This window comes from Ursus maritimus, unplaced genomic scaffold (assembly GCF_017311325.1).
Source record: "Ursus maritimus isolate PB19 unplaced genomic scaffold, ASM1731132v1 scaffold_20, whole genome shotgun sequence".
NCBI lineage: Eukaryota > Metazoa > Chordata > Mammalia > Carnivora > Ursidae > Ursus > Ursus maritimus.
In genome coordinates, this window is record NW_024424453.1 from 23,563,797 (window position 1) to 23,578,855 (window position 15,059).

The 15,059-nt window shown below is 38.6% G+C and overlaps 1 protein-coding gene across 1 annotated transcript in view; it reads left to right on the forward strand.

Annotated features, from left to right (window-relative positions):
• The window catches only part of COPB2 (COPI coat complex subunit beta 2), a 31,869-nt gene extending 17,102 nt beyond the window's left edge, over nucleotides 1-14,767 (forward strand). Inside the window, exons 9-22 of the mRNA XM_008707951.2 lie at nucleotides 91-290; nucleotides 2,120-2,230; nucleotides 3,927-4,015; nucleotides 4,100-4,206; nucleotides 5,294-5,437; nucleotides 6,284-6,414; nucleotides 6,595-6,802; nucleotides 10,633-10,743; nucleotides 11,721-11,935; nucleotides 13,352-13,444; nucleotides 13,537-13,717; nucleotides 13,880-13,948; nucleotides 14,100-14,171; nucleotides 14,414-14,767. Of these exons, the coding sequence (XP_008706173.1) occupies nucleotides 91-290; nucleotides 2,120-2,230; nucleotides 3,927-4,015; nucleotides 4,100-4,206; nucleotides 5,294-5,437; nucleotides 6,284-6,414; nucleotides 6,595-6,802; nucleotides 10,633-10,743; nucleotides 11,721-11,935; nucleotides 13,352-13,444; nucleotides 13,537-13,717; nucleotides 13,880-13,948; nucleotides 14,100-14,171; nucleotides 14,414-14,509 (1,827 nt within the window). The 3' untranslated portion in view covers nucleotides 14,510-14,767. The remainder of the gene's footprint in view (nucleotides 1-90; nucleotides 291-2,119; nucleotides 2,231-3,926; nucleotides 4,016-4,099; nucleotides 4,207-5,293; nucleotides 5,438-6,283; nucleotides 6,415-6,594; nucleotides 6,803-10,632; nucleotides 10,744-11,720; nucleotides 11,936-13,351; nucleotides 13,445-13,536; nucleotides 13,718-13,879; nucleotides 13,949-14,099; nucleotides 14,172-14,413) is intronic.
• The last annotated feature ends 292 nt before the right edge of the window (nucleotides 14,768-15,059 follow it).

The window sequence follows — 15,059 nt, forward strand, 5'->3', positions numbered from 1 at the left end:
AAGGACCTGTCTGTTAAATGAAAATAGAAAATGTTTATTTTGTGGTTTTGTTTCCTTTTTATTGCTAAAAGCCATTTGTCATTCTTCCAGCTTGGTCGGGAGGAACCTGCCATGTCCATGGATGCCAATGGAAAGATAATTTGGGCCAAGCATTCAGAAGTCCAGCAGGCCAACCTAAAAGCAATGGGAGATGCTGAAATTAAAGATGGAGAAAGACTGCCACTAGCCGTCAAGGATATGGGCAGTTGTGAAATATACCCCCAGACTATCCAGCACAATCCTAACGGGCGGTAAGCCATCACCAGAATCTCTCCTGAGCTGTGTATGTTAGAACAGAGTTTGCATATCCACAGCGTATACCACTCTTACTCTCTGGTGGACATTCCTCAGGAGCTTCTGCCCTGGTCTCACAATCCTCAACACAGCTGCAGGCAGCATGCCGGTTGATTGAGTTCGCATGCAGAGTGATAGCTATTTGCCTTTCTGGCTTTGTCCCACCACACAGTTTTGAACCATTAAATAGTTCTGTATTTATTCATTTTAATTGTACTGAGTTTGTGTTCTTGTGCTCCTTTGAGGGCAGGTATCATGGCTTATCCTGAGACTCAGGTGCTCTAAATACTTGCTAACTTAGGAAGAAAAGCTGACTCTTAAGTATGTGTCCTTTGAAAAAATTGAGGGATTGGTTATAATTCTGCTGCTTATCTGTAATTTGAGCCATCATTTTTGTTTAAGATTTAGAAAGCACCAAGCATCTTGAGTTTCAAGCATGAGTTTAAACCTGTGCACCTTTAAAAGTTATTTTACAGTAGATCTGGGCATCTTGTAATTCTTTGCTGAGTATTGAAAAAGACAAGCTGTGTAAATCAAGTATGCTAACTTGGTCAGTAAATGGTATCCATAGTTACTTGTAATATAATTTTCTTAGGAAGATTAAGAATGCATTATATATTTTTTTCCTTTAATATCATAAAACTTTTTTTTGCTCTAAGTTTTGCATTTTACCATTGGCAATCTAATAGCAGCCAATATAGTATTTTTTTTTTAAGATTTTAATTATTTATTTGCCAGAGAGAGAGAGCACAAGCAGAGGGAGAGACAGAGGCAGAGGGAGAATCAGGATCCTTGCTGAGCAAGGAGCCCAAAGCAGGACTCAGTTCCAGGACCCTGGGATCATGACCTGAGCTGAAGGCAGACGTTTAACCAGCTGAGCCACCCAGGCGTCCCAGTATTTTAAAGAAAGTTGTTTTATATCTGTTGAGAAAATTTTACTTGACTATGCAGCATTCTATTTTTAGTAATTTAAATGTTAAAATATTCTGTTTATTTTGATAAACTTAACAGTCATTAAAAACGAGTGTTTCTATTCTTTTCAGTGATCCACTTAAAAATTAAGATAGTCTTGCAACAAAGTAGCACTTTTTTTTTTTCAAGATTTTTATTTATTTATTTGACAGAGTGAGAGAGCACAAGCAAGGGGAGCTGCAAAGGGAGAGGGAAAAATAGGCTCCCCACTGAGCAGGGAGCTTGATCGGGGGCTCAGTCCCTGGACTCCAAAGTAGCACTTTCTTATGGTGTAAATGTGATTAGCAAAGTGCTAGGCATCTTGGTGCTTAACAAATAGCAGTCGAGGGGCTCCTGGGTAGCTCAGTCAGTTAAGTGTCTTGACTCTTGATTTTGGCTCAGGTCATGATCTCAGGGTTACGAGACTGAGCCCCATGTTGGGCTCCACACTGGGTGTGGAGTCTGCTTAAAATTCTCCCTCTGCCTCTTCCCCTCTTAAAAAAATTAGTTGAATTATTAGAGTCCTGGCCCCTATACATCTCCAGCCATTCTTCCTGCCCCAAGTCTCCTTTGTTTATAAGAGAAGGTCATTGCAGTAAGATTTTCAGCAAAACCCCATCTTCATCATATGATTTTGTATTTGTTGGGTAGAATATTTATGTCTAGCTCTGTATTTGAAGAAATGTGTAACTTTAAAAGATACTAGATTCAGTTATAACAGTCAACTGAAGTAGCATTTGTTATTAGAAGTATTTTATTATGAAGACGAAGCATTGTTTCATGACTTCTCCATGTCATTGATCCTACTTCTCTCCCTGGCTTGCATAATTTCCAGGTTTGTTGTGGTGTGTGGTGATGGTGAGTATATCATCTACACAGCCATGGCATTGAGAAACAAGAGCTTTGGGTCTGCCCAGGAGTTTGCATGGGCCCATGATTCTTCAGAGTAAGTTTTGGTTTATGCTATCCAGCTGGCCCTGCTTGCAGATGGGTAATCTGTGTGCAGCTGTATGAAACATGTTCCAAAGGCTCAGTGTTGGCTGTGCTTCTCCATGTTAAGGACAGTTCTCACTAGCACTGCCCTTTCTGTATTCAGTATTCAGCAAACTCACTCAGGCTCATCCAATAATCCCATTAAACTGGGGGCCCAGCACCCATTTACTTGATAGACCCTGTGGCAGGGCCTGGTGCTTATGGGCTCAAGACAAAGTAGGCTCTCCCAGTGACCTGGTGTCCTGAGGTGCTGCTAGGTCCTGAGCTAGTTGGGAGAGAATGCGGTCTGATGTCATCTTGATGAAAACTTCACTGAATCTTTTTTTAAAACTCATTTTCTGTAATGTTACCCAACCCCCATTCTTAAATTCATCTAAATTTAGAGTATTCATAAAATACTCTCATTAAATATAGGAAAAATCATTTAACTCTGAATTATCATACTAGATGCTAATTATTTATAATTCTTTATAATTATTTATACTAGATACTAGTTACCGAGTGCTTCCTTCTTGGTTCCTTTTTGATGCATGTAATAAATATCAGGGCTTTGGTTTCTTCTGACCACACAGCTGTACATCTTTAGTTTTCTTAGTTTTGTTTCTTCCATATTTTGTATTGCCCCTGCCCTCGACAGTGAGTAACCTGAGCCTCAGTTTTGCATATAAGGTACATGTTTTTGAATTTTTTAACAGTAAGATATACTGAGAGATAAGAATTTGTTTGGATCTTTTCATAAATTTCCTAAGTAAATTCATACATCCACAGTTCCAAATATTAAAATGTACTTTTATATCATCTTTAAAAAAATTATAGTTCATGGATTGCCTTACCTCTCTTAACACACCTCTCTGTTTTGATAATTTGCTTTTTTTTTTTTAAGCTTTATCCAGCTATGACCCTATTCAGCATCTTTCATATTTTGATAGGAATGCTCTTTAGATCACTTTCATAAATACTCTTGATTATCTAGCAACAGCCACAGCCCCTCTTTTCAAGAGGCCTAAATATACACAATGTTCTAAATTGTTGCCAAAAATGGCTGAGCCACTTATAAAAGTTTTTATTTTTAAGTCATATTTATTGAGTTGTAATTTATACAAAATTAAATGCACTATTTTAAATGTATATTTCAGTGAATTTAGGCAAATGTATACAGTCTATAACCACCAGCACGATCAAGACATAGAACATTTCTATCATCCCCAGAAAATCCCTTTGTTTTCCCTTAACAGTCATTTCCGTGGCCCCAGACAAACACTGATTTGCTTTTTGTCACCATGTGGATTAGATTTGTCTTCAGAGTTTAATATAAATGGAGTCCTGCCATATCCACTCTTGTGTCCGGTTCTTTTGCTTGCATAATGTTTCTGAGATTCATCCATGTTGTTGAGTGAATCAGTAATTGGTCCCCTGTTTTGCAGAGTAGTGTTCCATTGCACAAATATACCATAGTTGGTTTAATCACTCACCTTTTGAGGGATGGTGGGTCTTTCTCAGGTTCTAAAATAGTTTGTAAACCCTAATAACGTGTATAATAGTGTAGAACCCATAATTCATTACTCAAATATATTTGAAAATATTTCTAACATTTGATGGAAGTATGGATTGGTATATAATATGCCATGTTTTCCTTCCTTTCCCCCCAGATATGCAATAAGAGAGAGCAACAGTGTTGTAAAGATATTTAAGAACTTTAAGGAAAAAAAGTCATTTAAACCAGATTTTGGAGCTGAAAGTGAGTGCTATTTATTTATGACACAATTTTAGAAACTTGCAATGGCTCAGAAACATCTAAACCAAAATCTTTTTTTCTTTTTAGGTATCTACGGAGGCTTCTTATTGGGAGTCAGATCTGTAAATGGCTTAGCTTTCTATGACTGGGACAATACAGAACTCATACGCAGAATTGAAATTCAGCCCAAACATGTGAGTTTTCCCTCCATTGTTACTTTTGGAACATGCACCTTTGTGAGGAGCTCTGGGTCCCTGAGGCAAAGAAATGTCCTTGTATCCAGCTGTCCTGGTTCCATTGTGTTGGACACAGTACCATTTACTTCAGGGTTGCTTAGAAAATCAGAATTGTGGTATATGAATGAGGCAGTAGACACTGGGTGTTTTGAAAAGCATCAAAAGTTATACAAATGCCAAGTACTATTCATATTTTAAATGGTGTTTGACAAAAGTATAAAGAGCATGCTTTGAAGACAGGAAGTCGGGGAGCTCTGGACTTGGAAAGGCCTAGGAGCTCCCATACCATTCGGAAAGCCTTTTCATACTCTACCTGATGATGGCTATTTAAACTTCAGGTAAATGTCTCCAGTGACAGAGTTTTCTGCCTTTGGAACTACCTGCTTCTTTGACAGCTTTCATTGTCACAAAATTCTTTGGAGACAAATCCACCTCCCTAGGGTCCCGGTGGTGTCTTTTACAGCGTGGGCACTGGGCACTAGCACCCCAACGGGGCAAAGGTTGGTTACTGAGGGTGAAGAAAATTCACTTTATCTGTAAAGCATATTTATAAGTATATATACGTTATGTCTATATGTACACCATATGTGTATGTGTTACATATGTGTGTGTATATATATAGTATCTGTGGTATTAAAATTTTATAGGGGAGGTGAGGAAAAAAATGTCTAAAAAGGTTCCTGGGTGTTTGGGTGGAGGTGATAATGTAAAAAAAAAAAAAAAAAAAAAAAAGGCCGAAAAACACTTTTCCAGAGCAGTAGGGAATAGGCTGCTGCTCCTAAGTTACAGCACGTGCAGTGTTTCCTGACAGCTTTCCTTCCTGTCTCCCTGGGTCTTTCCATTTCTAGGCTAAATAGTGGGCACTGCCCTGTCCACCCTCCAAATACATATATATCTGTATATACACACTATGCACTACGTAAAATTGTTAAATGCATACTGATTATCCTAGTAGAAGAAGACAGATCTTGTTAGAAACAAAGTGTATGCAGTTCGTCATACCACTCAGAAATCCAGAACTTTGCATTTTGTTTGTATGTTGTAGATTTTCTGGTCTGATTCTGGAGAGCTGGTCTGTATTGCCACCGAGGAGTCATTTTTTATACTCAAGTATCTGTCGGAAAAAGTCTTGGCCGCACAGGAAACACATGAGGGAGTTACTGAAGACGGCATTGAAGATGCCTTTGAGGTAATTGACCAACACAGCTTCCGCTTTGTTTTTAAATGATTTATATCTGTATAACGGAACTTCACTGATTTTAATATTTTATTAAGTTAGGTTTGGGGAAAGTAAACATTTAAGGAATTGCAGTGAAATGTGAAAATTAAAGTCTTGACTGAAAGATCAGTTTGAAAGTATGTATGTTTAAAAGAAATTTGTACTTTGATTTTGGGAAATCTTAGATTCACTTTGATATCTTTCAATAAGGAAATTAGAAGGTGTTTTGGTCTTAAGACAGTTTACCCAGAGTGATTTAAATGAGCTCTCAAATGGTAAAGTTAAATCATCTATTGTGGAGATGGTCCTGGAAGATTATATGAAATACTTCCTTTTTTATCTTCATGTGTGTGAGTTTAGATCACCACTTTTTAGATCACAGCTTTTTTTTTTTTTTAAAGATTTTATTTATTTATTTGACAGAGATAGAGACAGCCAGCGAGAGAGGGAACACAAGCAGGGGGAGTGGGAGAGGAAGAAGCAGGCTCCCAGCAGAGGAGCCTGATGTGGGGCTCGATCCCGTAACGCCGGGATCACGCCCTGAGCCGAAGGCAGACGCTTAACCGCTGTGCCACCCAGGCGCCCCTAGATCACAGCTTTGATGCAGCAGTAAGAGTCTACATTCTAAATATACTCAGCCAGGAATCTGTTTTTAGATGGAGAAAGAAGAAATTCCAAGGAAATATTTTCTTTCTTGAAGTAGGATTTTACTTTGTGTTCCTTATTCTACCTTATCACCCCCAGTCGTATTGTTTTTGTTATTGACAGGATTTCTAATACTCAATAAGATAATAATAGACTATTTTCTCTCTGCAGGTTCTTGGTGAGATTCAGGAAATTGTGAAAACAGGGCTGTGGGTAGGCGATTGCTTCATTTACACAAGTTCTGTGAACAGATTAAATTATTATGTTGGAGGAGAAATAGTCACCATTGCCCACTTGGATAGGTAACTCAGTATTGCTTTGCTTTTGTCTCAGGCATCCTAAATTTAGAATTAACACTTTTTAAACAAAACTTATTGCTGGCTTGTAGCAGTGATAGGCTTGTAGGTTGGCTGTAGGTTTTGTGTGTGTGTTTACCTACTGATTTGGGCCTACTCCTAAATTAGTTTCTATTTCTGTTATAGGACAATGTATCTCCTGGGCTATATTCCTAAAGACAACAGGCTTTATCTGGGGGATAAAGAACTGAACATCGTTAGCTATTCTCTGCTGGTTTCAGTGCTGGAATACCAGACAGCTGTCATGAGAAGGGACTTCAGCATGGCTGATAAGGTTCTTCCTACCATTCCAAAAGAACAGAGGACCAGAGTTGCACACTTTCTAGAAAAGCAGGTAAGAGATTTTTGGGTTTTTTTGTTTGTTTTCTTTTTGGGTTTTTTTTTTTTTTTTAACCAATTTAAAGAGAGTATTGGTATGGGTTTGAAAACGATGTCTTTATTGCCACTTAATGGCAATGGAATTTTTTCTATAAACTTAAGTCATTTATTAGACTCTTCCTTCTCATTAATGCCCATAGTACCTTTATTTCCTTAAGATTTTATTTATTTATTTGAAAGAGAGAGTGTGCACATATAGGGAGGGAGAGGGAGGAGAGAGAGAATCCTAAGCAGACTCCACACTTAGTTGGAGCCTGATGTGGGGCTCAATCCCACAACCCTGAGACCATGATCTGAGCCAAAACCAAGAGCCAGATGCTCAACTGACTCAGCTACCCAAAGTGCTGCAACTCAGTACCTTCTTTAAATGTTTGAAGCAATCATCAGCCTTCTCTTTCTGTAGAGTTCCTTTCCATTGTCAGTATTTTCATTTCTCTCCTGCATTTTCCTTCTCTATGCTAGCAGGCCTTTTTTTCTTTTTTTTATTATGGTAAAATATACATAATATAAATAATATATATACATTATATATATACATTATATACATAATATAAAATCACCACTAGTGATATGCCTTTTTCTGAATGGAGTGTTATAAAATGAAATTTGTATGTGCACAAAGTGTAAAGTTCTGCAAAGCTTAAGAAAAACGACTGCACTCCCTTACCTCTCTTGTACTTACTTCCTAGAGGTAATCACTTTTATTCTTTTGGTTGATTCTCTTGGTATTTATTTCTACATCTCTAACATATTGCTGTTTCTTAGCTTTAGGCATCTCTTGTGACTTACCACTGTATAGAGGTGACGGTTTACCTTTATTTCTCCCCTACTTCTACAGCATACGTGCTACTTTCCTGTCCTCATCCTCCCAGTATAGTTATATTATGATTTTGATTAGATCAGTTTTCAGTGTTGACATTTTTATGGCTGTGTAAACACTGCTTACAGCTGAGCCATGTAGTGTGTTACAGCTTTCCCTTCCTGCAGTTGTTCATTTTCCTTGTAGTTAATAATTGTCCTTTTTTCCTTTGCTTATTTTTCTGTGTACGTATGATTAATTCTCCCTATATTCTGGTGGCTCTCCAGATTTCCTTGAAATCTCTCAGTATGTTTAGTCTGCTTCTGTACTGTTTGTGCTCTCCTGGATATCCCCCCTCACCCTCATGTTGGGGCTTCCCTTTGCCTCTGAGTTGGATCCATTGTTTCGTACGTCCCCTATCCCTCATTTTGCTGGAGCATGGAGTTTTCTGAGAGAAGGGTTATTAATAGTAAAATTTTTTGTAACCTTGATTATCTGAAATTGCCGTCATTCTACTCTAAAACATCCTTCCTTGGCCATTTAACAGATACAGAATTCTAGGTTGGAGGTAATTTTCTCCCAAAATTTTGAAGGCATTGTTCCATTGCCTTCTAGCTTCTAGTTATTGTTGAAATGCAAAGCCATTTATATTCCTCATTCTTGATACCTGATCTGTTTTTTCTCTCTGGAAGCTTTGTGGACCTTGTCCCTCTTGTACTAAAATTGATGATGGTGGGCCTGGGTTGGGGTCAGTTACTCATTTTGTTGGGTATTAGATGAACTCTCTTAATTGGACACTCATGTCCTTCGTTTCTGAGAGAGTTTCTTGAATCATTTCTCTGATGGTTTCCTTCTTTCGTTTTCTATATTCTGTCTTTGTGGAACTATTGATCAAATGTTAGGCCTCCTGCACTAGTCTCTTTTTGTTATTTGTACTTTTAAAATCGTACTCTTGTGTTTGGATGAAAGTTTATTTCTCTCAGAATCCGAATGATAGGTTTTGTTGTTGTTTGGGAGTTTTTTCCCTTCATGGTATGCTTCCTTCAAGTTGCTGTTAATTGTTCATTTTGATCACTTTCTTTCCTGTTAGAGATTTTCTTCATGCATCTGATGATCCTTGGGCCCTCATTTAAGAGTGGAGGTCTAATAAGAAGCAGATCCAAAGATCTGAATTTGTGGATGGTCTTGTTGGGTATGGACTTTATAACATGGATGTGGCTGGGCCATTTGATTGGGGATTCTCCGTGTCCATATGTTCATCTCACGAATTTAATGAGCACTTAACATTGCACCAGGCACTGTGCTAGCTGGCATATGGCCCGCAGGGAGTTGACATCGTAGTGTTACCTCTTGGGCTGTTTAGAGTTTCTACCCCAAGGGGTAAGACTAGGCTTAAATCAGCATCATTCTGGGGGTTGAGTAGAAAACAGCTTGGTGTCTCAGTATCTAGTATTTCATTTAGTTTCAATCTCTACTCTTATAATTTCCTATTTTCCTTTGGAAAGGTGTGTAGGGTATCTCTCAGACTGGAGACCTCCTAGTTTACCCTCTTCAAGCAATAAACTTCCTGTCTGCTGTGTGTCCCGAGGTGTGCGGGGAGAGGAGTGGGAGACCTGGAGTATCTGTTTCTTTCCAGCTTGTTACATAGACTTTCAGGCAATTTTGTTTACTTTAGCACTGCCTTCCATGAGGCGCCATTGGGGATTCTTATGTGTAAATGAAGTTGTTTCTATGCTGTCCTCACTCCTGATTTAGGATTAGTGTTTTAACTGTTTATATGTCTCTACCAGTTTTCCAGCTTCCAAAATTTTGTTATAGAGGTCTCCTCTGCCTTTCTGTGTCCTTGGGAATTTATGCCCTAAAAAAAGGGTCCCTTTTATGTCATTTCAGTGGGAATTGGGGGAAAACAAAAGTGTATTTAGTCCACCTAATTTCATCTGCTTTGCCCTTGCCTATGTCTGACATGTTCCATAGATCTTACATCCTCTGTTCTTGGATTTTTATTATTTACACCAGTGGTAGGAGAGGAAAGGAGTAATGCAGATTATTCAGAATGCCTTGTTTACATTGTACTCATGGATGAATTTGAGAATGGGCACCTTGTATAGTCTGGGAAGTTAAAACATTTTAAACATTAATGATACAGCCTTCCTGAAGGATCCAGCTGGACAGAACTTGGAAAGCTGTCCAGTTCCTCCATCTTGGCTACCCCATAACTGAGCATTCTCCCTCATTCCAGTGAAGTCTCTTGAAGTCTGAGCTTTGTCTAACGCACCACATCCATAGAGCTGATGAACTTGCCCATAGTGCAGACTCCCATCAGTACCCTGTAATTTGATAATTACAACGGCTGGTTTAAAAGCCTGTTTTGATGGCCCAGTGGAACATGGAAGACAGTTTTAGATTTTCTGCCTCCGGAATGCTTGCTGATGAATAAACTGGACATAAGACCAACAGTAAAGTCTGGGTAATGGTTCCCTATCCGTGTCAGGAATTGCAAGCAAAATGTTTGCTAACTGACCCTCAGATCAGGGAAAATTGGAAAGAAGCTTTTACATTTGACTTGCTTTTCTTTGAGGGACTGGACTAGATGATCTCTAAGCCCAGCTTAGTGAGTAGATTATGAACAGCTAGGTCTACGCCACTGTGCCTTTCATTTTTTGAAATGGCTCTCGTGCACTCAGCTTTCCAAAATCGTTTTCTTTTTGACATTGGTTTGCTTTTGCATTTCTGATTTTTACTAGTTTTACATGAGTGTGTCTAGCATCAGTCACCTCCTACTGCTTAGAAAGCAGTATTGTGGGACTGAATTTTGTCACTGGTTGCTTCTTACCAATTAATTTAATGACTCCTTAATTTTTCTGTCTTTTCATTAAAGAGTATTTTGTTATCTATTACTTTGGTTTAGGCAGTGGGGTTTCTTTGTGTGCTTACTGTATATAAACACATACGGACTACACACACACGGTTACATCTATTCTGTTTAGGGCTTTAAGCAGCAAGCTCTTACAGTATCCACAGATCCAGAGCATCGCTTCGAACTTGCTCTTCAGCTTGGAGAACTGAACATTGCATACCAATTAGCAGTAGAAGCAGAGGTATGTACTAAGTCATGATTTTTCATAACTGATGCAAAGTTTAGAAGATACTTCTTTGTGTTTAGTGTAAGTTTCTTATTAAAGTTTTCTGAAATGCATATTAGTAACTCTCTTTGGTGAGATTATTGCCTCTCTTTGATCATTTAAAAATGCATTTTGTTAGTCTTTATGTAAATTAAATGGCTTATATTGGAGATACATTCTTAGTATTTTGTTTAAGAAAAAGTGTTTTCAGTAGCTTAGATGAGATCTGTTTTGTATGAGAAGGTGTAAGATAATAGACGTAGTGGTCTGGGAACTCTAGGAGTAGACAGAGCAGTAATTTGCCAGTATGCCTAACTAGTGAGAAAATTGTTGGTTTTAAAGAAAGATTTTAATATTTTGACACAATTCAGTGACATTTTAATGAATTGTTTTATATTGAGGGTCCCCAGCTGTGGTTTAAGTCTAGCATTTATTGATAATTCTGTGCTAAATAAATTTCAGCTTTGTTAAGATCATCCAAATGTGTAGCATTTTAATTTCTGAGAAGCTACAAATGACAGATAATGTTATTGTTAAATATTTAGGATATAAAAAACAATTTTCTGCTCTTTCGAAAAATGGTATTAAATCACTCATAAAAATATCTGCAATCTAATTACCTTAAAACTCCAATTAGATAGTATTACTTTTAGTTTTACTGTGTAATTACAAAATAAAAATATAATGGGTTGATGATTATTCATGCATCATTAAAATTGATTTGTGATTGAATTAATTTTGTATATGCGAATAACTTCCATTTTCTCATTACACATTTTGTCATTCCATTCTTATTTTGATTGATAGAACCAACTTAATAGGCACAGCTCGGTATATGTATGAAATATCTCCCATTGTCGGCACGGTAATACTCAGGTTAACAGAAGAGTGTTGATGTTGAAAATTCAGATGTTTATTTCCATAGATGTTTTAACTTGGAAACTTTCTTACAGTCAGAACAAAAGTGGAAACAACTTGCCGAACTTGCCATCAGTAAATGTCAGTTTGGCCTTGCCCAGGAGTGCCTGCACCACGCACAGGATTATGGGGGTCTGTTGCTCTTGGCCACTGCCTCCGGAAATGCTAGTATGGTGAACAAACTAGCAGAGGGTGCGGAGAGAGACGGCAAGAATAACGTGGCATTCATGAGCTACTTTTTACAGGGCAAGTAAGTATCCAAGGTCTAAGAGAGGTGGGCATAGTAATTTAAAACACTGATTTCTACACCGACTTTGAGGGTGGTTTTGAGAGGAAGAATGAACCTGGAAAGAGAAAGGACAGAGTTCTGGCCTAGGCCCTGGCTAGTGGGGGCAGTCAGAGGACAGTGCTCCCTTGGTGGCATTCCCCTTCAGCAAGGGATGTTCTTCACACGTGGTCTAAATGAGCAAAGTGAGCTGTTCTGAGAGGGTTGGACTAAGAGAAATGTTAAACCCCTTTCTCAAAAGCCCTGCCTCTCCCTGGCTGAGCCATTTTATTTTACCACAGCAGGAAGCTGTTGTGCTGCTCCCGTAGTACCCAAATGGCAGGTAGTTTTACCCAAATTAGGTAATTCTGACCTATCCCTGGCAAGGAAAAATGGGGCTGAGGATGTCAGGTACTTCTAGAATTGAGTCTAATTGTAGAGCATAAAAATACACTTCTGAAAGTCTAGCAGTTAGTGCAAACCAAATCATCTCAACATTAATTGACCATATGAAATAAAACACAAAAGTGTTTAATAATCTTCCCCTAGTGACTTTTTTAAACCTCACACTTTATCATAAAAACTTAGTGTACCCCAGTGTGTATCTGTAATATATGTATTTATAAACTTGTATACTTGTAGGAATAGGTCCATAATCTAAAAGCCAAAAAATGTCCTGAAAATAGTCTCCTATAACTAAAGATTAGCAAAACCTGAACTCAGAAGTACTTTGACTAGTTGCTTTTATGCCACTAGTTTTTATCACATTTAGTATTCATGTGTTATTGCAGAATATTAATGTTTATGACTTTTATTTGATGCCGAGGATGTTAGGTAATGTGTAGTGTATGTACTATATTTATATTGCCTTTCTAAAACCCAAAACCCTGTGTTTTTTTCCCCCCAAAGAACCTGTGAATTCTAAAACACATTATCTACTTTATCAAACTTAGAAAAAAAAGAAAAAAACTGAAGTTTAGAAAACAGACACTAGGACATTTTCTGGCTGGGCATCACTGGATTGTCCAGCACAGCCCCCGTTGGAGACACTGCCCTCAATGATCCCACTTGTGAAACGGAGTTTCTGGTCCTGTATCTCCTTAAAGCCTTTAAAATGTGCTTGTCTAAACTGCCTTAGCTGGTCTTGAAAACCCCCCCTTAGTCTTAGGAGTTGTTAAAACAAGTTATCAGGACATTGAAAATGGTCACAAACCTGTGCTACCCTTCATGCTCATGGAGTCCATTGATTATGTAAACACACGGGTGATGACAAGTAAATGGCTCAGTGACAGAAATGAAGTGTATGTATGGAAGTTGGGGAAAGAATACTGACTTTGCAACACTAAATCTACATTTGTCTATTCTCGGCAATTGATCGTGCCTCTCCTTTTTAATGTTTAGGCTTGATGCTTGCCTGGAACTCTTGATTAGAACTGGCCGACTGCCAGAAGCTGCCTTCCTGGCCCGGACTTACTTACCCAGTCAGGTTTCAAGGTACAGACTTTTAGTTTTAGGAACAAACGTTGCAGATAAAAACTAGAGCACACTCACTCAGTCTCCCTTTGGCTCCATGATCTCTACAATAGGGTGGTGAAACTCTGGAGAGAAAATCTTTCAAAAGTTAATCAGAAAGCAGCAGAATCCCTTGCTGATCCAACAGAGTATGAAAACCTTTTTCCTGGATTAAAAGAAGCCTTTGTTGTGGAAGAATGGGTGAAGGAGACACATGCTGATCTGTGGCCAGCCAAGCAATACCCACTTGTCACGGTGAGTCGCCAGGCATCCAGACCTCACTTATTGTGACTAGAGGGCAGAAGTGCATTCATACTTTACATTATTGTTGGATTAAGAGCTAACATCTGGGATTTGAGTCAAGTTCATAGGTGAATTGTGACTTCAGAATATTTTATCATTGCTTTATTCTGATAGCCAAATGAAGAAAGAAATGTTATGGAAGAGGCAAAAGGCTTTCAGCCCTCAAGATCTGCACCTCAGCAGGTCAGTAGAGTATTGCATGAGATCATCTGGTTAAGATTTGTTCATTTTCAGTACCATCTCCCACTTCCTAATCCTGAACAGCCTTCCCTTCGGGGGAAATTACCTGAACAAATTCCTTCATCTTTATCTGTGTCTCCACTTGGGCTTTCAGGAACTTGATGGGAAACCTGCTTCTCCTACTCCAGTTATTGTGGCCTCCCACACAGCCAACAAAGAAGAAAAGGTACAGAAATCATACCCATCTTCCTGTGGGAACCCCAGGCTCACTCCTTCCTCCCCATGAATTGTTCCAGGATGGGCAGGCCTCTGCATTTCAAGTGATGTCATCACTTTCAGAGCAGGGGCTTTGAAATGAGAAAATGCCCCCTTTGATTACTGCTTTGGTTCTCTTTGAATCATGAATCAGAGGTAACTTCAGAAGGTTATCAGAGATAACAAAGTGCTCTATAACTCTTTTCTTTGTAGAGTTTATTCGAACTGGAAGTCGATCTGGATAATTTGGAATTAGAAGATATTGACACAACAGACATCAACCTGGATGAAGACATTTTGGATGATTGAGTATGTTTCTTGAGAACCCAACTACACAGATCATTATTACGGACAGGTATTGACTGCCACCCTGACCACAGTGCTTTGGACTCCGAGAAACTCCTAGATTTTTATATGAAAAGGCTGTGTGTGGCCCACTGGGAGCACAGTGCTCGTCTCATCTTAGGAGTGGCTTATGCGCAGCATCTAAATCAAGTAAACCAAATGTGGGCTTTGATTTTTTTCATACTGTCATTAGACCGTATCTCATAAAATCTTTGGAATTAATGAAAATACTTGAAAGTTTGCTTTCTAAATAATGAAAATAAGCTTCTAGTTTTAGAAGGCTGAACCAAACTACACGTCATCTAGGGATCATTCTCTTAACCCTTCTTGATCACGTTCCCTCTCCCCCCCCCAGGTTTATATACTTGGGTTTTTATGCCTCACCCTGATTTTGTCTAATAGTTACCTGCTTCTCAAATCAGAATCTGAAACCCAGCTCTTCTGACCTTGTTAAGCTGGGCTGTTTAAACTACTTGTTTGGTAATACAGAAAGATACAATTACTTTTTCTGATC